The 16,636-nt window shown below is 54.9% G+C and overlaps 1 protein-coding gene across 4 annotated transcripts in view; it reads left to right on the forward strand.

Moving 5' to 3' along the window:
* The window catches only part of ZNF362 (zinc finger protein 362), a 38,806-nt gene that overhangs the window by 1,091 nt on the left and 21,079 nt on the right, over positions 1 to 16,636 (forward strand). The window contains exons 1-2 of one of the 4 annotated variants that reach the window (XM_081818031.1): positions 78 to 184; positions 13,288 to 13,413. The exons of 2 other annotated variants lie outside the window; for them this stretch is intronic. In XM_081818031.1, the coding sequence (XP_081674157.1) occupies positions 13,376 to 13,413 (38 nt within the window). In that variant the 5' untranslated portion in view covers positions 78 to 184; positions 13,288 to 13,375. Of the gene's footprint in view, positions 1 to 77; positions 185 to 13,287; positions 13,414 to 16,636 lie in introns of those variants that run through there. One more of the 4 variants, XM_081818029.1, reaches the window with a different exon arrangement.

Below are 16,636 nucleotides of genomic sequence, written 5' to 3' on the forward strand. Positions count from 1 at the left end.
GCGCCCGCCCGAGCGCCCGCCCGCGGGAAAGTTGCGCCGAGTTTCGGGCGGGGGCGCGGGCCGGGCGCGGGCGCTGTCAGCGCGGGCCGGGGCGCTCCGAGGGCCCGGGGCTGCCTGCGCCTCGGGCCCGGCCCGGAGCAGCAGCAGCGGCGGCGGCAGCGGCGGCGGCGGCGGCGGCGCGCGGGTAGGAAGTGTCTCCGGCGGCGTGTCTGGGTCTGCTCTCCGAGTGTGTGCGTGTGCGTGTGTGTGTGTGTGTCTGTGTGCGTGTGCGTGTGTGTGTGTCTGTGTGTTTTCTTAAGCCGGGCTATTCAAACCTGCTGCAATTCTCCGATAAACAATGATTCATGGGGCTTAATGCAAATAAACGGATTGCAAACGGCGCGGTTCGCGCACTTTGCAGGCGGCCCGGTGGAGCGGCCAGTGCCGGATTTCTCCCCTTTTTTGCAGATCTGCAGAATATGGCGTCCCTGTCCTGTTTTAAAAATAAGCCAGGCTGCCATTTTTGTTTTTCTTTTGTCTGAAAATTTTAATAAAACTGTCTGAGAATGTGGGAGAGGCGGCTGGAAGCAGAGGGGGCACCCGAAGGGTTGGCTTTTTTTCCTTTTCTTTGGCGAGAGCCGCGAGCCTTTCGGGGAGGTGAGACACAATGCAATTGCACTTTAAAGAAAAAAAAAAAAAAAAGAAGCCGCTGGGCGATTTGGGGGGGAGGGCTGGGAATTTAAAGTTAACTCCGAAAGTTTTCTTTTTTTTTTAAGCTCTTTTTTTTTTTTCTTTTCTTTTTTTCTTTTTCTTTTTTTTTTTGGAAGGCGGTGAAATGCCGCGAAAGGATCTCGGGGCCCATTTCTCCCCCCAGCCGGCCGCCTTTGCAGGATTTTTGGGAAAAAGTTAACTGCCGGTTTCCTCAGAGCTGCGGGGGGCACGTGGAGGGTTGGCGATGGGGACTTGGGGGGACCAGGAAATGTCTTTTGGAAAAGGCTCTATAAAAATGGCATTGTAAGGAACTAGATCCTCAGATTTGGGGGAGAGGGCTGGCAGTAGGGGCTCTGAGTGGGCCCATGGTTTCCAGCTCAGACCCCTGGCATGAGGAAATAATCTTGCTCTCCCCTGCCCTGCCCTGGAACAGTGTGTGTGTGTGGGGAGGAGGGGGCCGTCTCCTTTATGGGTGGCCGGGGGAGGGGGGTGGGGGGGCTCCCTTGTAGGCGGGAATCATGCCCTGGGCGCTGGAGTGGCTTCTGGAGCCCTCCGGCAAGTGTGTGTGTTTGGCGGTTGGCAGTTGGAGAGCCCCTTCTTTGATCTGGTGGGCCTCCTGGCCTCTGGAGGTGGCATCTGGTGGCAGATGCCCCTGGGTGGTGGGCTTTTGTCAGGGTGTAGGCTAGGGGCCCCAGTGGGTCTTGTCTGAGGGGAGGGGGAGGAGAGGTTGCCTGGTTGAGGGGGGCACTCGTTTGCTAGTGTGAGCCTCTCCCTGGTGGTGCCCTTCTAACCTTTTCTGCTACTCTTGCCCGCACCCTGAAGCCTCCTCTGTTGGAGGCAGTTTGGACTTCGGTGAAGTTACTTAAGTATCTTGCTGGACAGGTCAGAGCCTGCTGGCTTTGGAGGCGGCAGGAGGGTCTCAAGACCAGGCCCAAAGGTCTGGCGCTGTCCAAGGCATCAGGCAGGTTGGGCCTGGTCTTTACCCCTTTGGGAAAGTTTGTCCTGGGAGGACCCTGAACCCTTCTAGCCCCTGTCCCAGCATCTCCTGGAGGGGAGACCCCTCTAGTCTCACTCCTGGTTTGTATCCTGGCTCCACAGGACAATGTGAGCTTCCTGAGAGCAGAGTTAGGGATCGAAGGCTGGGGTTTAGGGGTTCAGGGTTGCAGAACTTGGCATGCCTGGGCCAGAGGGTACCAAGCTAGGTATTTTTCAGATGGAGAAACTGTGGTCCAGAGCGGGGGAGTGATTTGCCCAAAGTCGCACTGCCAGTTAGAAGGAGAGCTAAGATAGGGACCCTGATGTTCAGGCTTCCACTTCTGGGCTCTCTCCACTGTTCTCTGTGCAGGCCCTGACTCCTGGAAGAGTCAATCTGGACAAAACTGGAATGGGACAGCATGCCCCCTTCACTTCCCGCCCCCCCCCGCCCCGGGCCAGCATAATCCTTCCTTGTGAATGGAACTTTGCAGGTTGCACAGTGGAGTGCGTGGTTATTATCACATCAGGCTCCCCCAGAAACTTCCTTGGGGTGAAATTGTTGAGGTGGGGATATTTAACCCCATTTCAAAATTTAGGAAACTGAGGTTTGGAGAGGTTGAGCAGTGGCAGAGGAGGACTTAAACACAAGCCTCCAAACTCCTTGTCCAGGTCTTTTTCTAGGTGGGCTTTGGTGCTTGTAGATAGGGCTTTTCCCCTCCTTCTGGTGTTTAGTCTCTCAAATTCTTCTGCTGACCCAGGGACTGTGTAAAAATCTAGAGTCCCCAACCCTACAGAATGTCAGAACTGAAAAGGCCCTGAGAGGTTATCTGGGCTCAGAGAGGGGAAGCCACTGGCTTGAAGTCACCCAGCAATTTGGGTCCCAGCTAGGACCAGAGCCCTGGGCTCCTGTCTCCCTTCCTCTATAAGAAACTCAGAGGGAGAGTGACCCACTCCACCCTCCGCTAAGCTCCACTGGGCCCTGGGCGGCAGTGATTGCTGCTGCTGGTGATTGGTGATGGGTAGTGGGTGCTACAGTAGCCGGCCGCTCACAGAGACAGGGTGTCCCAGGGGCTTGGGATATGGAGGCAAGATGGCCCCAGGTGGAGAGGAAACCGGTGTGGGGGTGACGTGTGGACTGGGTCTAAAGCCAGCCTGGCCCATCCTTCTCTGGGCAGACACTTCCTTGCCCTGCCTCTCTCTAAAGCAGAGTCCGTCCTTCCTCTCTCCCTCCCTTCCTCCCTCCCTCCTGTCCTTCCTCCCTCCCTCCTGTCCTTCCTCCCTCCCTTCTTCCCTCCCTCCCTCCCTCCCTCCTTCCTTCCTTCCTTCCTTCCACTAGCCATCAGTTTATTCATTCATTGGTTTTCTAGATCATTCCTTTATTCTTTTCATTGTCCACTTGTTAGTTTAGTGGTTAGCCATTTCAGTAGTCCATCCTTCTGTCCTTCCATCCATCTGGTCTCCAGCTCACCCAGCACAGGCTGGACAGCCATGTGAGGTACAAGGACAGTCCTCCCGGGCTCTGAAGCCAGCAGGGAAGAAGACTGCAGGTGGGGGGAGCACAGCCAGGGCAGTATTTGTGGGCACCTAACATGTGTCATGGGGGAGGTCTCTTGGTTTGAAAATACCAGAAGAGTTAGTTCCACAGACTGTCATGATGGTGGATTCGGGTCCTGGGACCAAGTCCCATTTGTGGATCAGACTTTACAGTTTGCGCTGGGTGGTACATGGCTTGTGTCACTTTCGGCACACTCTTCCCCTTTTTGAACCTCAGTTTCTTGATCTTTAAAATGGGTATACTGTGAATCTCTCGGTGTGGGGGGTGATAACGAGAGTATGTGGGATGTATCTGAGCCCTGGCCAGGCATGTGGTAGGAGCTCAGAATACACCAACTGAATGATAGGGATTGTTGATCACCACCGTAGGCCCCACCTTGAGTTTTGAAAACCATCATGTTGTTTTCAGGATGAGCCAAGTAATCTGGGGACCCTGAAAGCCCTGCCCGGGCTTGTCATTCCCCTGCTGAAATTCTTCAGATGTTTCCAGGGCATTTCGAGGAACAAAAATCCAAAGTCCTTTGCGGAGTCTATGGATGCCCTTCACGGTCTGGCTGGGCCTGCCCACCCCTCTGCTCCCCTGCCCAGCCCCCAGGCTCACCACCTCCAACCACAGCAGCTGCTTTCTCTGCACCTTGAATGTCCAGATTGTTGGCAGGGCCTTTGCATATCTTCCACCTGGAACACTCTTCCCCAGATGTGTGCATGGCCAGCACCTTCTTGTTTCATCAGTTGCCACTCAGAGGTCGCCTCCACCGAGGGCCTTCCCTGACCACTTGCCTTGGGATAGCTTCCCACTGTCCCGACACTCTCATGTCAGTGCCCTGTCCAGTTTCTCTTGCTGCTCTTATCAGTACCTGAAGCTTTCTCATTGATTTGTTTATTTGCACTTCTTGCCTATCTACACTGCTGAACCTGCCTCCACCCCATGTGGACAAGTGGGCAGGTGGTTCCAGCACGGCACGGTGGGGGCTTTAGTGGAGGCGAGGAAATGCCGGGGAACCCAGGGGTGGCGCTGACCCTGGCTATGGGGCAGCACCTGGGAGATGAAGGGCCCCTGAGCTCTGTCCTCTCCTTCCCTGGGAGGCTGTGGGCTGTCGTTAGGAAATAATAAGATGATTAAATCATGGCATCTAAGAATCGCAGTCTCTTCCAATCTCAGAACCATAGCATCTGAGGAGCTTTCCACCTCAGGACCTTTGACACTTGGAGTCTTCGTGTGATCTGATCTGGGATTTATAACCTTACAATAGGGACCCGCTCTGCCTTACTTATTTAGCAGCACAGAGTACTTTGTGTCAGGCCATGTTCCAAAAGACTTTATAAACGTTAACGTATTGCATTCTCATTGTTATCACCCCACCCTCCCCCCCATTTTACAGATGAGGAAATGGAGGCACAGAGAGATTAGGTAACTTGCCTGAGTCCACAGAGTTGTCAGGGGCATTGCAGGATTTGAACCCAGCACTCTGGGACTCCTCCTTAGAATCCCATAGCTGTGGAGGGGAAGCCCAACCTCAGCCGACTCCTGCGCAGAGCAGGAATCCCCTTCCCACACCCTTGACAAAAGGACCTCTGATCTCAGCCAGAGTGGTGGGGAGTTCCCTCCTCACTGGGCCTCCAACTGTCTTCTTGTCAGACAGTTGTCATTGCCGGAAAGATTTTCTTTACAAAGTGTAAAGTGCTGCACTTCCCCTGTGAATAACATTTAGGGAGCGATGTTAGTGTTAGGGATTCCCGGTGCTTTTGACCTTGTGGTTTCACGGCTTCGGTAGCCTTTTTCTCCCCACTGGGCTGTGCATGGTGCTGAACGTCGGAGTCAGTCAGCGAATGCGTGTGTCCAGGGCACGCATCCTGCGCTCCTCCTGTCCCCGGAGCACTGTGCTGGGCGCTCACTCAGGGTATTGGAGCACTCGGGGAAAGAGGACAGTTCTCTCTTGGAGCCCCAAGAAAGTCTGTCTCTGATGGTGTTTATGTACCCAATTCCTGGAGAACCATTTGAGATCTAAAGTCATGCCCTCGTTGGAGAGAGGTAGAGCTCACGGATTATGTAGGCAAACCTTGCTTTATCCACTGGGAGAATAAAGCAGGCAGGGAGAGGATTAGGGTTTGTCCAAGGCCACACATACCTTAGTGTGCTCGCATCCGTGCACACTCATGATACACACCAGCTTTATCATCTGCACGCAGCCATACTTGTGCACGTGCGTGCCTTACACTGAGGTTCACCTTGCACGCACACATTCATTTCCTCCCATGAGCACACAGCCTCCCATCCTGGGCCTCAGGCGTGATCCCTTGCGTCCGCCCTTGCACTCGCGTGTGTGTCCACACCCTGCCCGGGCCAGCTTGTGATGGTGGAGCCCGCCTGCATTCCATGGTATTTCTGGAGCATTTACTATATACCAGACCGCGTGCTCTGGGTTGCAGATAGAGGTGAGGAAAGTTGATGTAGCCCCTACCCTCTTCGGGGAGACAGATATTCTACAGAAGACCACACGACTGATGACTGATTATACAGATTTTGGTCAGTGCTAGGAAAGAGGTATTTCTCTATGACGAGGGCTTCCATATAGCTTCTTGGTGTTAAGTTTACTATAACGAGTGACGATCGTGGTGTATGTAGGGCAGAGGTGCTTCTTGGAGGAACTGATCATCTGAACTGTGACGTTTTCCAGGTGAAGGGCATTCTGGGCAGAGGGTACGGCCCGGGCAAAGGCTGTGAGGCGGCAAATCAGGGAACATGGAGAAGGTGATAGCCCCAAGACCGGGGGGAGGGGGAGGGGAAGGCAGGCCTGGTCGGGCAGGGCCGGTGGTGGGTCCTCTGTGGCCTGTTTTCACCCCTCCCCCATGTCCACCCCAGGCCCTCCCCACTCCTCTCTCTGACCAGCCCAACCCTCCCTTTGCTGACTTGCCCTGTTCAGGGCCCACTCTGTCTGCCGGCCTCCACCCCGGGCCTCAGCTCTTCTGACCTGCCCCACAGGCTGCCTGCCCCTGGGGGTCCTGAGGTACACACAGCACAAGAACAGACTGTGACCACCTGCCAGGGGTTCCCAGCCCCAGACCTCTAGGACCCATCTAGAAAGCTCCTGGGGGCCAGGCCAGAGCCGGGGTTCGGCAGTCGGCTCTCCCTTTTGGAGTTAATCCCAGACTCGGCTCTCCAGCCCACAGTGGAGCAGCCCCTGTGGGTCCTGAATGCCTCCCGGGGCTACTGCATCCCCCCACCCCCAGCCCAGTTAACCTCCCTGGTTGGTCAGATTGCCATGTGGGTCTTTGGAATGTTGGGAAGGGCTGCCTTATGCCTGAGAGAACCTACTAACAGAACAACAACAGCTAAGGCTTACAGAGTTTACTGCACTGGGCACTCTTCTCAAGACTTGACTCATTTAATCCAAACGACAGTGCTGTGGGGACACTGTTGTCCTCAGTTGGGTAACAATCCCAAGGGCCTGAGCTGGGGCTTTGACCCTGGTATCTGGTACAGAAACTGTACTTTTTAACCCCTGATTTGCCACTTTGTCCCTCAGAGGGTCCAGGAACCCAGGCTGTGATTTAGCTGCAACTATTCTTTGTTTCTGGTTGTTTTTTTTTTTTTTCTAAGATTTTATTTATTTATTTGACAGAAAGAACGTGAGCACAAGCAAGGGGAGCGGCAGAGGGAGAGGGAGAAGCAGACTCCCTGCTCAGGGGAGCCCATTGTGGGGCTCGATCCCAGGACCCTGGGATCATGACCTGAGCCGAAGGCAGACGATTAACCCACTGAGCCACCCAGGCGCCCTAGTTGCAACTGTTTTATAGGGGAAGGAGCGGGGCACCCGGGTGGCTCAGTCGGTTAAACATCCGGCTCTTGGTCTCAGCTCAGGTCTTGATCTCAGGGTCCTGAGTTCAAGCCCCGCCTTGGGCTCCATGCTGGGCGTGGAGCCTGTCTTTAAAAAAAAGTATAGAGGAGGGAGCTATAGCCCAGAGAGGAAATGGACTTGCTAGAGTTCACACAGCAAGCTGGTGGCGGTGGGTTCGAGCTCCCTCTGCCCTCACCAGGTGCCGTGACTGGGCTTGAACCTCATTCCTGACTCCAAACAAGGAAGAGATTAGGGTAGAAGCCAGGAGGGTGGGACATTAGGGGTTGGGAGAAGAGGCATGGGGTAAGGGCTTCTTGGGTGCCTGGATGTGTGTTTCATAAGTCATTAGCTGTTTGTTTATGTTCTTAGCCTCTTTCCAAATGTGTGCTGTATTTTGAAATGCTCACAGGATCTACCTCACAGGGTCATTAGGAGCCTGGGAGAAATGCTTGTCAGGTATCTAACAGTGCCTGGCATGGACCAAGTACTCTGTTCCTCTTCTTCTTGTCCTTTCGCACTGGTAAAAGGACTTCCCTGTGAGGATGGGAGCTGGGGGTCTCCAGAGGAGATGGAAGTAGAGAAGGGCATGTGTTCAAAGCCTGCAGAACATTCTCTCAGCCTGAGAAGGGTAATCTGGCCCATTCTCTAAATGAGGGCCCTGTGGCTCCCGGAGAGGGTGGTGTTTCTGGGTGGCTGGTGCTGGGGAAAGGGAGGGACAGAGAGGGGGAAGGGCAGCATCCCAGCTCCCACTGACCAGGGCACAGATAGCAGCCCTGCTCTCTCCGATCAGTCCCTCCCTCGCAATGAGAACTGCCCTTCCAACCCCGCGGGGCTGCGGAAACCCAGCCTAATTGGATCCAGGACCATCGGGAGCCTCGGTCCTCACAGGAAGTTCCCAGGAGCAAGCTCCCGAGGCTGGCCTGGTCTTGGGGATGGGGTGGGGCCCAGCAGCTGGGGCTCGGCACTCTGGGCCGCATGGAGTAGGGACACATGGAGGGCAGAGGGAATGAGAGGCAGACTTGGAGCACGTGGGGATCTCAAGCTGGGAAGACGGGAAACCTCAGCTTCTCCCCCTGGACCATCTCCTGCCTGTCACTTCCAGGCACATCCCTCTGACCACATTTGACCTGTCCACTGAAAACCTTGACTGGCCTTCCCCTGCTCAGAGACTTTCCATGGCCCCCCATGGCCTTTTATTCAAGCACCTTAGCCTGGAACTCTGGCCCTTTGTGAACTGCCCCACCGCCTTTCCCTCCGTCCTCTGCAAATTCCCGCACTATACCCACACCAGACCAAACGTGATGCTTTGTGCTTTCCTGCCACTGGGCCTTTGCACATGAACTTTTTACTGCCTGGCCTGCCCTTCCCTGGCATCTCTTGACCTCTCCGCTTTCCCCCATTAGTAAGTCCCACCTTCATGAAATCTTTGTGCACCCCTCAGTGGGATGAGCTCATCTTCCCAGGAACACCCCTACCCCATAGCTCAGCTGAGCCCCAACACCAGCTTGTTGTCACCCTGGGGCAGGGAGCATGTTTGAGAACCCTCTGCTACCCTAGGAAGCTAGCAGTTTGCCATGTCTTTGCACAGGCCACCCCTCTGCTGGGGATGCTCTCCCTCTACCCTCTGGCTCTCCTGGCAAACTTCTCAGTCTGTAAGGCCCACGTGGACAGATCCCTTCTGTCTCTCAGGGACAGCCCTTCTCTCAGTGAATATTTTTTGAGCACCTGGCGCAAACTAGGCATCTGAGCACTTACTATGTGGTCAGCACTTGGCTCTGGGGCCGCATTGGTGGCCCTGCGCTTGTGGGTCATGACTGGAGGGAGTAACTGGAGGCGTGATATGATAGAGAGGTGGCAGAGAAAGCAGGGGGCCGTGGGGGTAGATGACAGAGCAGTCCACTTCGTGCTGGGGAGAGAGTTAGAACCTGCCCTTTAGTGGAGACCTGAAGGAAGAGCCGGGTGAGCTGTGGGGCCAAGTCGGGGTGTGGGGTTATAACTAAGAACCAGACCCAAGCCCTGATCTCGGGGAGCTCACAGCTATGTGGGGGACTGGGTGGACAAGGAAGCAGGCAATTCTAGCAGAGTGGGGTCAGTGCTGTGGTGGAGGAGGTCCAGGAAGCTGGGGGAGTTCAGGGGAGAGGCCACAAATACAGCTGTGGAAGAGCTGGTGAGCAAGGAGGCTTCCCCAGGGCTGTGACACCCGAGCTGACTGGTGGTTGATGGGAACCTGGCAGGGCTCCAGCGGGGTGATGGCCCTAGACGGAAGGGCACAGCCTGTGCAAAGGCACGGTGGCATGAAAGCACAACTTGTTTTAGGGGACCTGCATGGGGTGTAGGGAGGCTGGAGGGAGGGAGGCTGTGGGGATGTACTTGCTGGGATGCATGTGGCCCACAGAGCCTCACTGGCAAAGGCCTCTGGGTGCTGTGCTGGGGATTTGGAACTGTACCCCAAAAGTGATGGGAACCCAAGAGAGATTTCAAGCAGGCGTGAGTGACCTGGGCAGGCTTTGGCCTGGTCCTCCCCTCTGAAGCCCCCACATAGGATGGGGAGCCCCTTCTTGACTCTGCTCCTGGCTAGGGCCTGGGGTGGAGCTGGAGGGCTCATTGTGGGACTGAGCAAGCCCCCTGCCTCTCTGAGCCCTTCTCTCCTCCCAGTGAACCTGCAGGGCCTGAGGCCAGAATCCTACTGGAGCTGTGGGCAGGGGTTGGGCTGTCTTGCTTGGCCTAAGCTTGCTGAACCTTTAGTTTTAGGAAAAATATGCCTTAAGAAAGTCACGTAACTACCCTGCAGAAAAGTCAGAGAATAGGGAAAAGAGATAAACTCAAACCTACCATTTCTGCCCTCACCCCAAGCCTGAGGCACCATCACTGTTAGCCTTCTGGTTTTTCCTTCCCTCCTCTCAGTAACTGGTTTTTATATAGATGTCATTGCCCCCTCTACACATACAATTTAAGAAATCTTCCCCAGCCCATCCGCCTGACAACTGTTGTATCATGAGTATTTTCTACATGACTTCAGGGTGGTTCCAATCCTCCCTTCTTCTTTTTTTTAAGATTTTATTTATTTATTTGACAGAGAGAAACACAGCGAGAGAGGGAACACAAGCAGGGGGAGTGGGAGAGGGAGAAGCAGGGTTCCTGCTGAGCAGGGAGCCCGATGCGGGGCTCGATCCCAGGACCCTGGGATCATGACCTGAGCTGAAGGCAGACGCTTAACGACTGAGCCACCCAGGCGCCCCCCAATCCTCCCTTCTAACAGATCCAGTGTCAGGTGGAAAGCATGGGCTTCGGAGCCTGACTTTCTGGGTTCACATTGTACATGCTTGGCTTTGGGCGAGTTACCTAATCTGTCCGTGCCTCAGTTCCTGGTAAGGTTGATAGGAGTGTTGAATGAGTCAGGGCAATGCCAGTAAACATTGGCTATTAATGATTGCAGACTATGTCACTGTGAACATGACTTACAGAGCCATCCTCCTATTTAAAATTTTGGCTCTTTCCGTTTTTCATTATTGTAAAAAAACAAACCACTGAAGCAAACAGCTTTGTACATAAAACTTTGTCTATATTCGGGTTATTTTCTAGGGACAGATGACCAAGAATGGGATCACTAGGCCAGGAAGTCTGAACATTTTTGGGGGGCTCTTGACACATTATTGCCAGACTGTTTTCAGAAATGATTGTGGGGCACCTGGCTGGCTCAGTTGGTGGAGCGTGTGACTCTTGATCTCGGGGCTGTGGGTTCGAGCTCCACATTGGGTGGAGAGATTACTTAAAAATAAAATCTTGAAGAAAAAAAAATGTTTGTTCCAGTTTACACTCCCACCAATAATGCCTAGCAGTGCCAGTTTCATCTTACCCTCACCAGCATTGGGTATTATCATTTTCTTCTTTCTTTTTGCTGTTTTAAGAAGTGAAGCTTGTTTAATTTTCACTGCCAGCGAAGCAGAGCCGTTTTCTGTGTTGGTTAGCCGCTAACATCCTTTTTGGTCTGCTCATCTTTACGGAGCACACACAGCCCCTTCTCAGCTCACTTAGGAAGATAGGGTTTAGATACAGGAAATAGGGAACAGAGCGACACCGGCGGACAGTATGGTGCCAGGGTGAGGGAGAGGACTTTCCTCTATCCAGGCCATGACCCTTTAAGTTCCTTCCATCTAGAGCATTCATTCATTCATTTATATAGTCATTCATTCAAACATTTATCAGGTACTGTGCAGACCTTAAAAGACAAATTACTCAGCCATGACTCTGCCCTGACAGCATGCCTGACAGCAGAGATGGGCAAGAAAACAGACAGAAAATAGGGGGATATGTGCTCTGATGATGGACACGTGCAGGGCATAAAGGGAACAGAGGAGAGGCACCCAACACAGCCTAAGGGGGCTGTCCTGGAGGGCTTTCAGGAGGAAAGTGGTCCATAAGCTGGCGCTTGAAGATAATTCGGGGTAGTCAGTGAAGCGGGGAGGACAGAGGGTTCCAGGGAGAGGAGGCAGCCTGACTGAAGGTTAGGAAATAAAAAGGAAGTGAAACCCTGGGGGAGCTCTCTGGCTGGCTGGGCAGAGTGTAAGGCAGGAACAATCGCTGAGGCCAAAGAGGTCAGCGGGGGCCGGATATGTAAGGCCCAAGGAGTCCAGACCTTGTCTGGAGGGAAGTAGGGAGCCATGGAAGGTTCTAAGGAGGTGAATATTATGATCTGCTTTTGTATTTTAGAAATCTCACGGCAACTGCAGTAGGAGAATGGAATGGGGGCTGTTGGTAGAGGCGGGGAAACCAGTGAAGGGACTCTTGCAGTAGCCAACGCGGGCTTGGACCAGGGCAGAGAAGGTGCTGGAGAGGGTTCCCCACCCTCAAACAGCTCCAAAGTGCACAGTGAATGTCCCGTCTGCCAGGTAGCTGGGACATCCCCTGCCGCCTTGCTGACATCCCCTGCCGCCTAGCCGGGTCACACACACCTGGAGGACAGGGGGCCATGTGGGGCCTGGCAAGCCAGCAGTCAGGTGAGTGCCCACCATCAGCTGACCCCGGCCTCCCCCTGCGCCTCCATGCCTCCGAGACCCTCCATCTGCTTCCCCTCCGCCCTTGGGCTCCCAACAATTTTCTGTCTTTTCTTTGAGAATAAATTTATTGTTTTCATTATAAAGGCAACTGAACGGCATTGCAGAGAATCGAAATCAGGGAAACAAAGACAAAAACCAGATCGGTTCCAGCCACCTCTCCCAGCCCTCCCTCTGGGTGTGGTTCCCTGCAGCTTGCTTTTTCTGACGCAGGTTTTTATTTTTGCCTCCTTGTAATCATAGTGTCCGGACAGTTTTGGGTCCTGCTCTCTCCCATTTGCTTCGTTAGGAGCTCATTCCTCTGCGGCCACGGGGTCTGGGCAAATCTCAGTTTTTAATGGCTGTGGGATGGTCTAGGGATGGGGGTGGGACAGAGTTGCCGAACCGCACCCTGCTGTCCTGCGGTGGGCAAGGCTAGTCACATGCCGCCCTGGGCTGCCTGTCGTCTTTGTGTCGGTTTGTCTATACCTAGACCTCCCCAGGTGCCAGGGCCTGCCACCTTCCTCAGTGGCCCTTTGTGGAGCTTACAAGGCTGGCCTCAGGGGCCATCGTCCTGGGAAAGGGTCATGGGCAGATCTGGATTCAAATCTAGACTTGGCTCTGGGACCTCAGGCACGTCACTTAACCTCTCTGGACCTCAGTTTCCTCATGTGTTTCATGGGTCTATTGCAACAGTAAAATAACGGCTGTAAAAATCCCGACACAGTTCCTGGCCCATTGTAAGTGCTCAAGAAAAGGTAGTGGATATTATTGTATCTTTTCATTCTACGGAGAGTTTCTGAGACCATGTTGGGCTAGGTGCTGGAATGGCAAAGGTGAACGGGTGAACGAGCACTAGTTATAACTCTGAGGAGCTCACAGTCTGGCGGGGAAGTCACCCAGGGAAACAGATAGCCACACCAGGGTGTGATCGGCCCTGTAGTGCTGGACCAGATCTGGGTGGCATCCAACTCCATTACTTGCTAGCTGTGTGACTTTGGGTAAGTTGGTCAACCTCTCTGAGCTGTAGTTTCCTCTTCTGTTAATTGCACATCTCACAGGGGCATCGGGAAGACTCAGTGACATGATGCATATGACATACTCAGCACAGTGCCTGGCACGTAGTAGGTGTTGAAATCAATGGTAGCTGCCATTTTATTGTTATTGTTATTGTTATTGTTATTCCCATATACAAGGTGCTGTTGGGAACACAGAGGAAGTGACTGACTGGGGGTTCAGGGAAAGCTCCGTAGAAGAGGGAACACTTGAGCTGGGTCTTGAAGGATGAGTAGAAGTTCACCAAGTGGGAAAGGACACTCTAGGTAAGGAGCCTGTGATTCCAGGTTGAAATCTTTCAATGAGGGGTTTGTTCTTTGGGGGGGATTAAGGCATTGTGTTCATCCCAACTTTCTTGCGTGCCCTCACTGCTTCCCTCTGGGTCTGTCCCGGAGGCCATGTGCACTCACCCTCCTGCGACAGTGCCCACCTGTGACTCCATGTCCTGGTGGCTGTGGGTTCCTGCTCTGTGTCCCCATCTGTCCATGTTTGGGACCACAGGTCTGTGTCTGTCATGTGTGTCCGAGTGTGGTGCTGTCTGCATGTTCCTGTGACCGTGTTTGTCTGCGTGGGGATCCTGAGGTCCTCCTGGGCCACATGGTGGTGGGGGGGGCAGTGAGCTGCATGTTTCCTTGGCCTCCAGCTCCAACAGGATAGCCAGGCCTCCTTGGTCACTCTCCTCCGTGTCCCAGCTCAGCGCCTCCCTGCCTCTCTCCTCCATCCCATTCTCCAGGGGCCTCCTAATGGGTGTCCTCCCACCTCCTCTCCTGGCCTTTCCGGTCCCGTCCACACTCAGCAGTTGGAGGGGTCTTTCTAAACCACAGATTCTGCCCCATCACCCATTGCTTCAAGTCCAGACCCCAGGCTTAGGATTTCATCAGCTTTCTAGGTCAGGCCCTGGCTGCTGGCTCCAGCCTCATGTCCCCTTTCCCAGTCCACACCAGAACGCTTAGCTCCTCGCACATGGTGTGTTGCTTCTCACCTCTGGGCCTTTGCTCAGGCTGCTGCTTCTGCCAGGAATGCTCCCCACTCCTTTGTTGCCTGGCTCACTCCCACTCATCCTTTAAGACCCAAAGCAGGTATGACATCTACTGGGAAGTCCTCCCTGATCCTTTTTTCCATCCTGGGTCAGGTCCCTGGCTCTGGGTTGCTCATCCCTTACTGGGGGGGGGGGAGGGGAGAGGGGAAGGAGCAAGTGATTTGCCCCAGATCACACAGCTGGTGAGTTGGAGCCAAGATTTGAACCCAGGTGCATTGGGCTTTAAACAAAGCAGGCTGTTCCACGGTCCAGGTGAGGTGATCGTAGCTGGGACTCGTGGAGAGGAGTGGGTGGATTTGAGGGAGAATTTGGAAACGCAGTCCTGGGGATTTGGCTGGTGGTGGATCAGAGCTGGGAGGGAAGGGTGGGGACGTGTTGGGGATCCATGTGTGTCTGTGGCAGAAGCGTCTGGGCAGATGGGGATTCCCGCTCACAGTCAGGAATGGCTCCAGGGGGTGCACATCTTAGGGGAAGACCCAGTCCAGTTTAGGCTTGCTGAGTCTGAGCAGCCCACGAGACAGCAAAAGGGAGGTAGCTGGAAGGTGGGCCTGAGCTCCGGGGACAGGCCTGGTCTGGGGGTGGAGACTTGGGGCTTGGCCAGTATTTAAAGTCCTAGAGTGGATGGGCCACCCAGGGATGAGGTGGGTGGGGCAGAGGACCGTGGTCCGTGGGTGGGAGCTCTGGGAGGCACTGAGATAAGGAGCCTGGGGTCACGGCACAGAGCGTCACAGAGGGTCCAGGCAGCATGAGGCCAGGAAGGGTCAGGCTGGAAGGTCCTTGGTGGCATGTAGCAGGTCTCAGGCGAAAGTTCTTTTTTTGCAGAAGCTTGTAGGTCACATGGCTCCTTCCTCCACTTAGCTCGGAGCTCCTGGGTGGCAGGGCTCCCCCGTATGCCTCGGGTTCCCCAGCTCTGGGCCCAGTGTGGCCCAGAGGATGTATCCAGAACGACTGGATGGGCGGATGGTGGATGGGCCCACTGTTTACAGAAGCAGCGCTAGGTGTTTCATTCATCCATCTCTGCAACTTTCTTCACCTTGCAGAGCAAGAAAAACGAAATGGCGGTGTGCTCGCCCCGCTGTAAGGGTCAGGGCTGTGTGTCTCACGGCTCATAGCAGTCTCGGCTTCTCTCTGGGGCTTGAAGACGGGCTGGCACATCCTGCGCAACCAGCAGCATGTCTCTGCCTGTCCCCACAGGACCACGCAGCCGTAGCCCACCTGGCTCCTCCGCCCCTGCCCCCATCCCTGCCCTGCGCTCGGCCCCGCAGACTGCTGCTCCCTCTGACCTCAGTCCCCTTGGCTCTGTAGCCTCCTGACGCCTTCTCCCCACCAGCATTCCGACCCAGCCCCTCAGCAGGCATTCAGCACGCCCCCGCCTGGCTGGTCCCTCACTACCTCCCCTCTCTGGCTCTCTTTTTGGAGCCTGAAGGTAGCGGTTCAGGGACCCGAACCTGCCTCGTGCTTCCAGACATCCATGCCTCTGCTCAAGCCGTGGCCTTCTGCCGTGTCCACCTGTCCTAAACACACACCTGCCCAGTCTCCTGCTTAAAACCCCTCCCTTAAGACAAGGTCTGAGCAGCTTAGCCCAGCCCTCCCCACCCTCCTCACCCTCCCCCCCCTCCTCACCCTCCCCACTCACCTCTGGCGATGGCCCACCACGTCGTGCAGGTCCCAGGGTTGCACAGGGGCATTCCCACTCCACAGGCTTGCTGGGAGGCTCCCCTGAGATAGTCCTGAAGTGTACCTAGCAGTGGGCCTGACACCCAGTAGGAGCTCGGCAAATGGTCATCCCCTGCCCGCCTTCCCTGCATTTGACACACAGTAGGTGTACGCCAGGGCCGGGGGCACAGACTGAATCATTACATTACTACGCCCAGCCAGAGAAGGACGTGGAGAAATTAAGCAGAGACCGTGGGGATCAGATTAAGTGGCCCAGAGCAGACCCTTCCCTTCTGTGGGCCTGTTTGTCCAGCCAGGGTGAGGGGCCATCCCTGCCCTCCCAGGGGCCTGACAAGCAGCAGAGAGGATGCTCTATCCCAGCCATGGGACCCTAGGCCTGCCACCTTCTTCCCCATACCTCCCTGCCCAAGGTGGGCTTTTGGGAAGCCTGAACTTGGCATTGAGCTGAAGAGGAGGAGGAGAGGGTAGCTCCCCGAGAACTCCGAGGAAGAGCTGGTGTAGTAGGCAGTCCTGGGCCAGGGCAGGAATGCGCAGAGCAGCCTGTTTCTCACCCCATTTCACAGATGAGGAGAACTGAGTCTCTGAGAGCCAATGCTCAATTGCAGTGCGGTGCTCCCTTCGGTCTCCCCGTCCTTGTGGCCTGGAGCAAAGGGCTTCCCTCTGCAAAATGGGGATGAAACTGTTCCCTGCTTCCTGAGGAGAATGCCAGTGGGGACAGAAGAGCTTTGTAAACTGTTGAATTGTGTGTGGTTGTCTTGAATTTTGATTATCAT

This window comes from Leptonychotes weddellii, chromosome 4 (assembly GCF_054177405.1).
Source record: "Leptonychotes weddellii isolate Sample4059 chromosome 4, ASM5417740v2, whole genome shotgun sequence".
Lineage (NCBI taxonomy): Eukaryota > Metazoa > Chordata > Mammalia > Carnivora > Phocidae > Leptonychotes > Leptonychotes weddellii.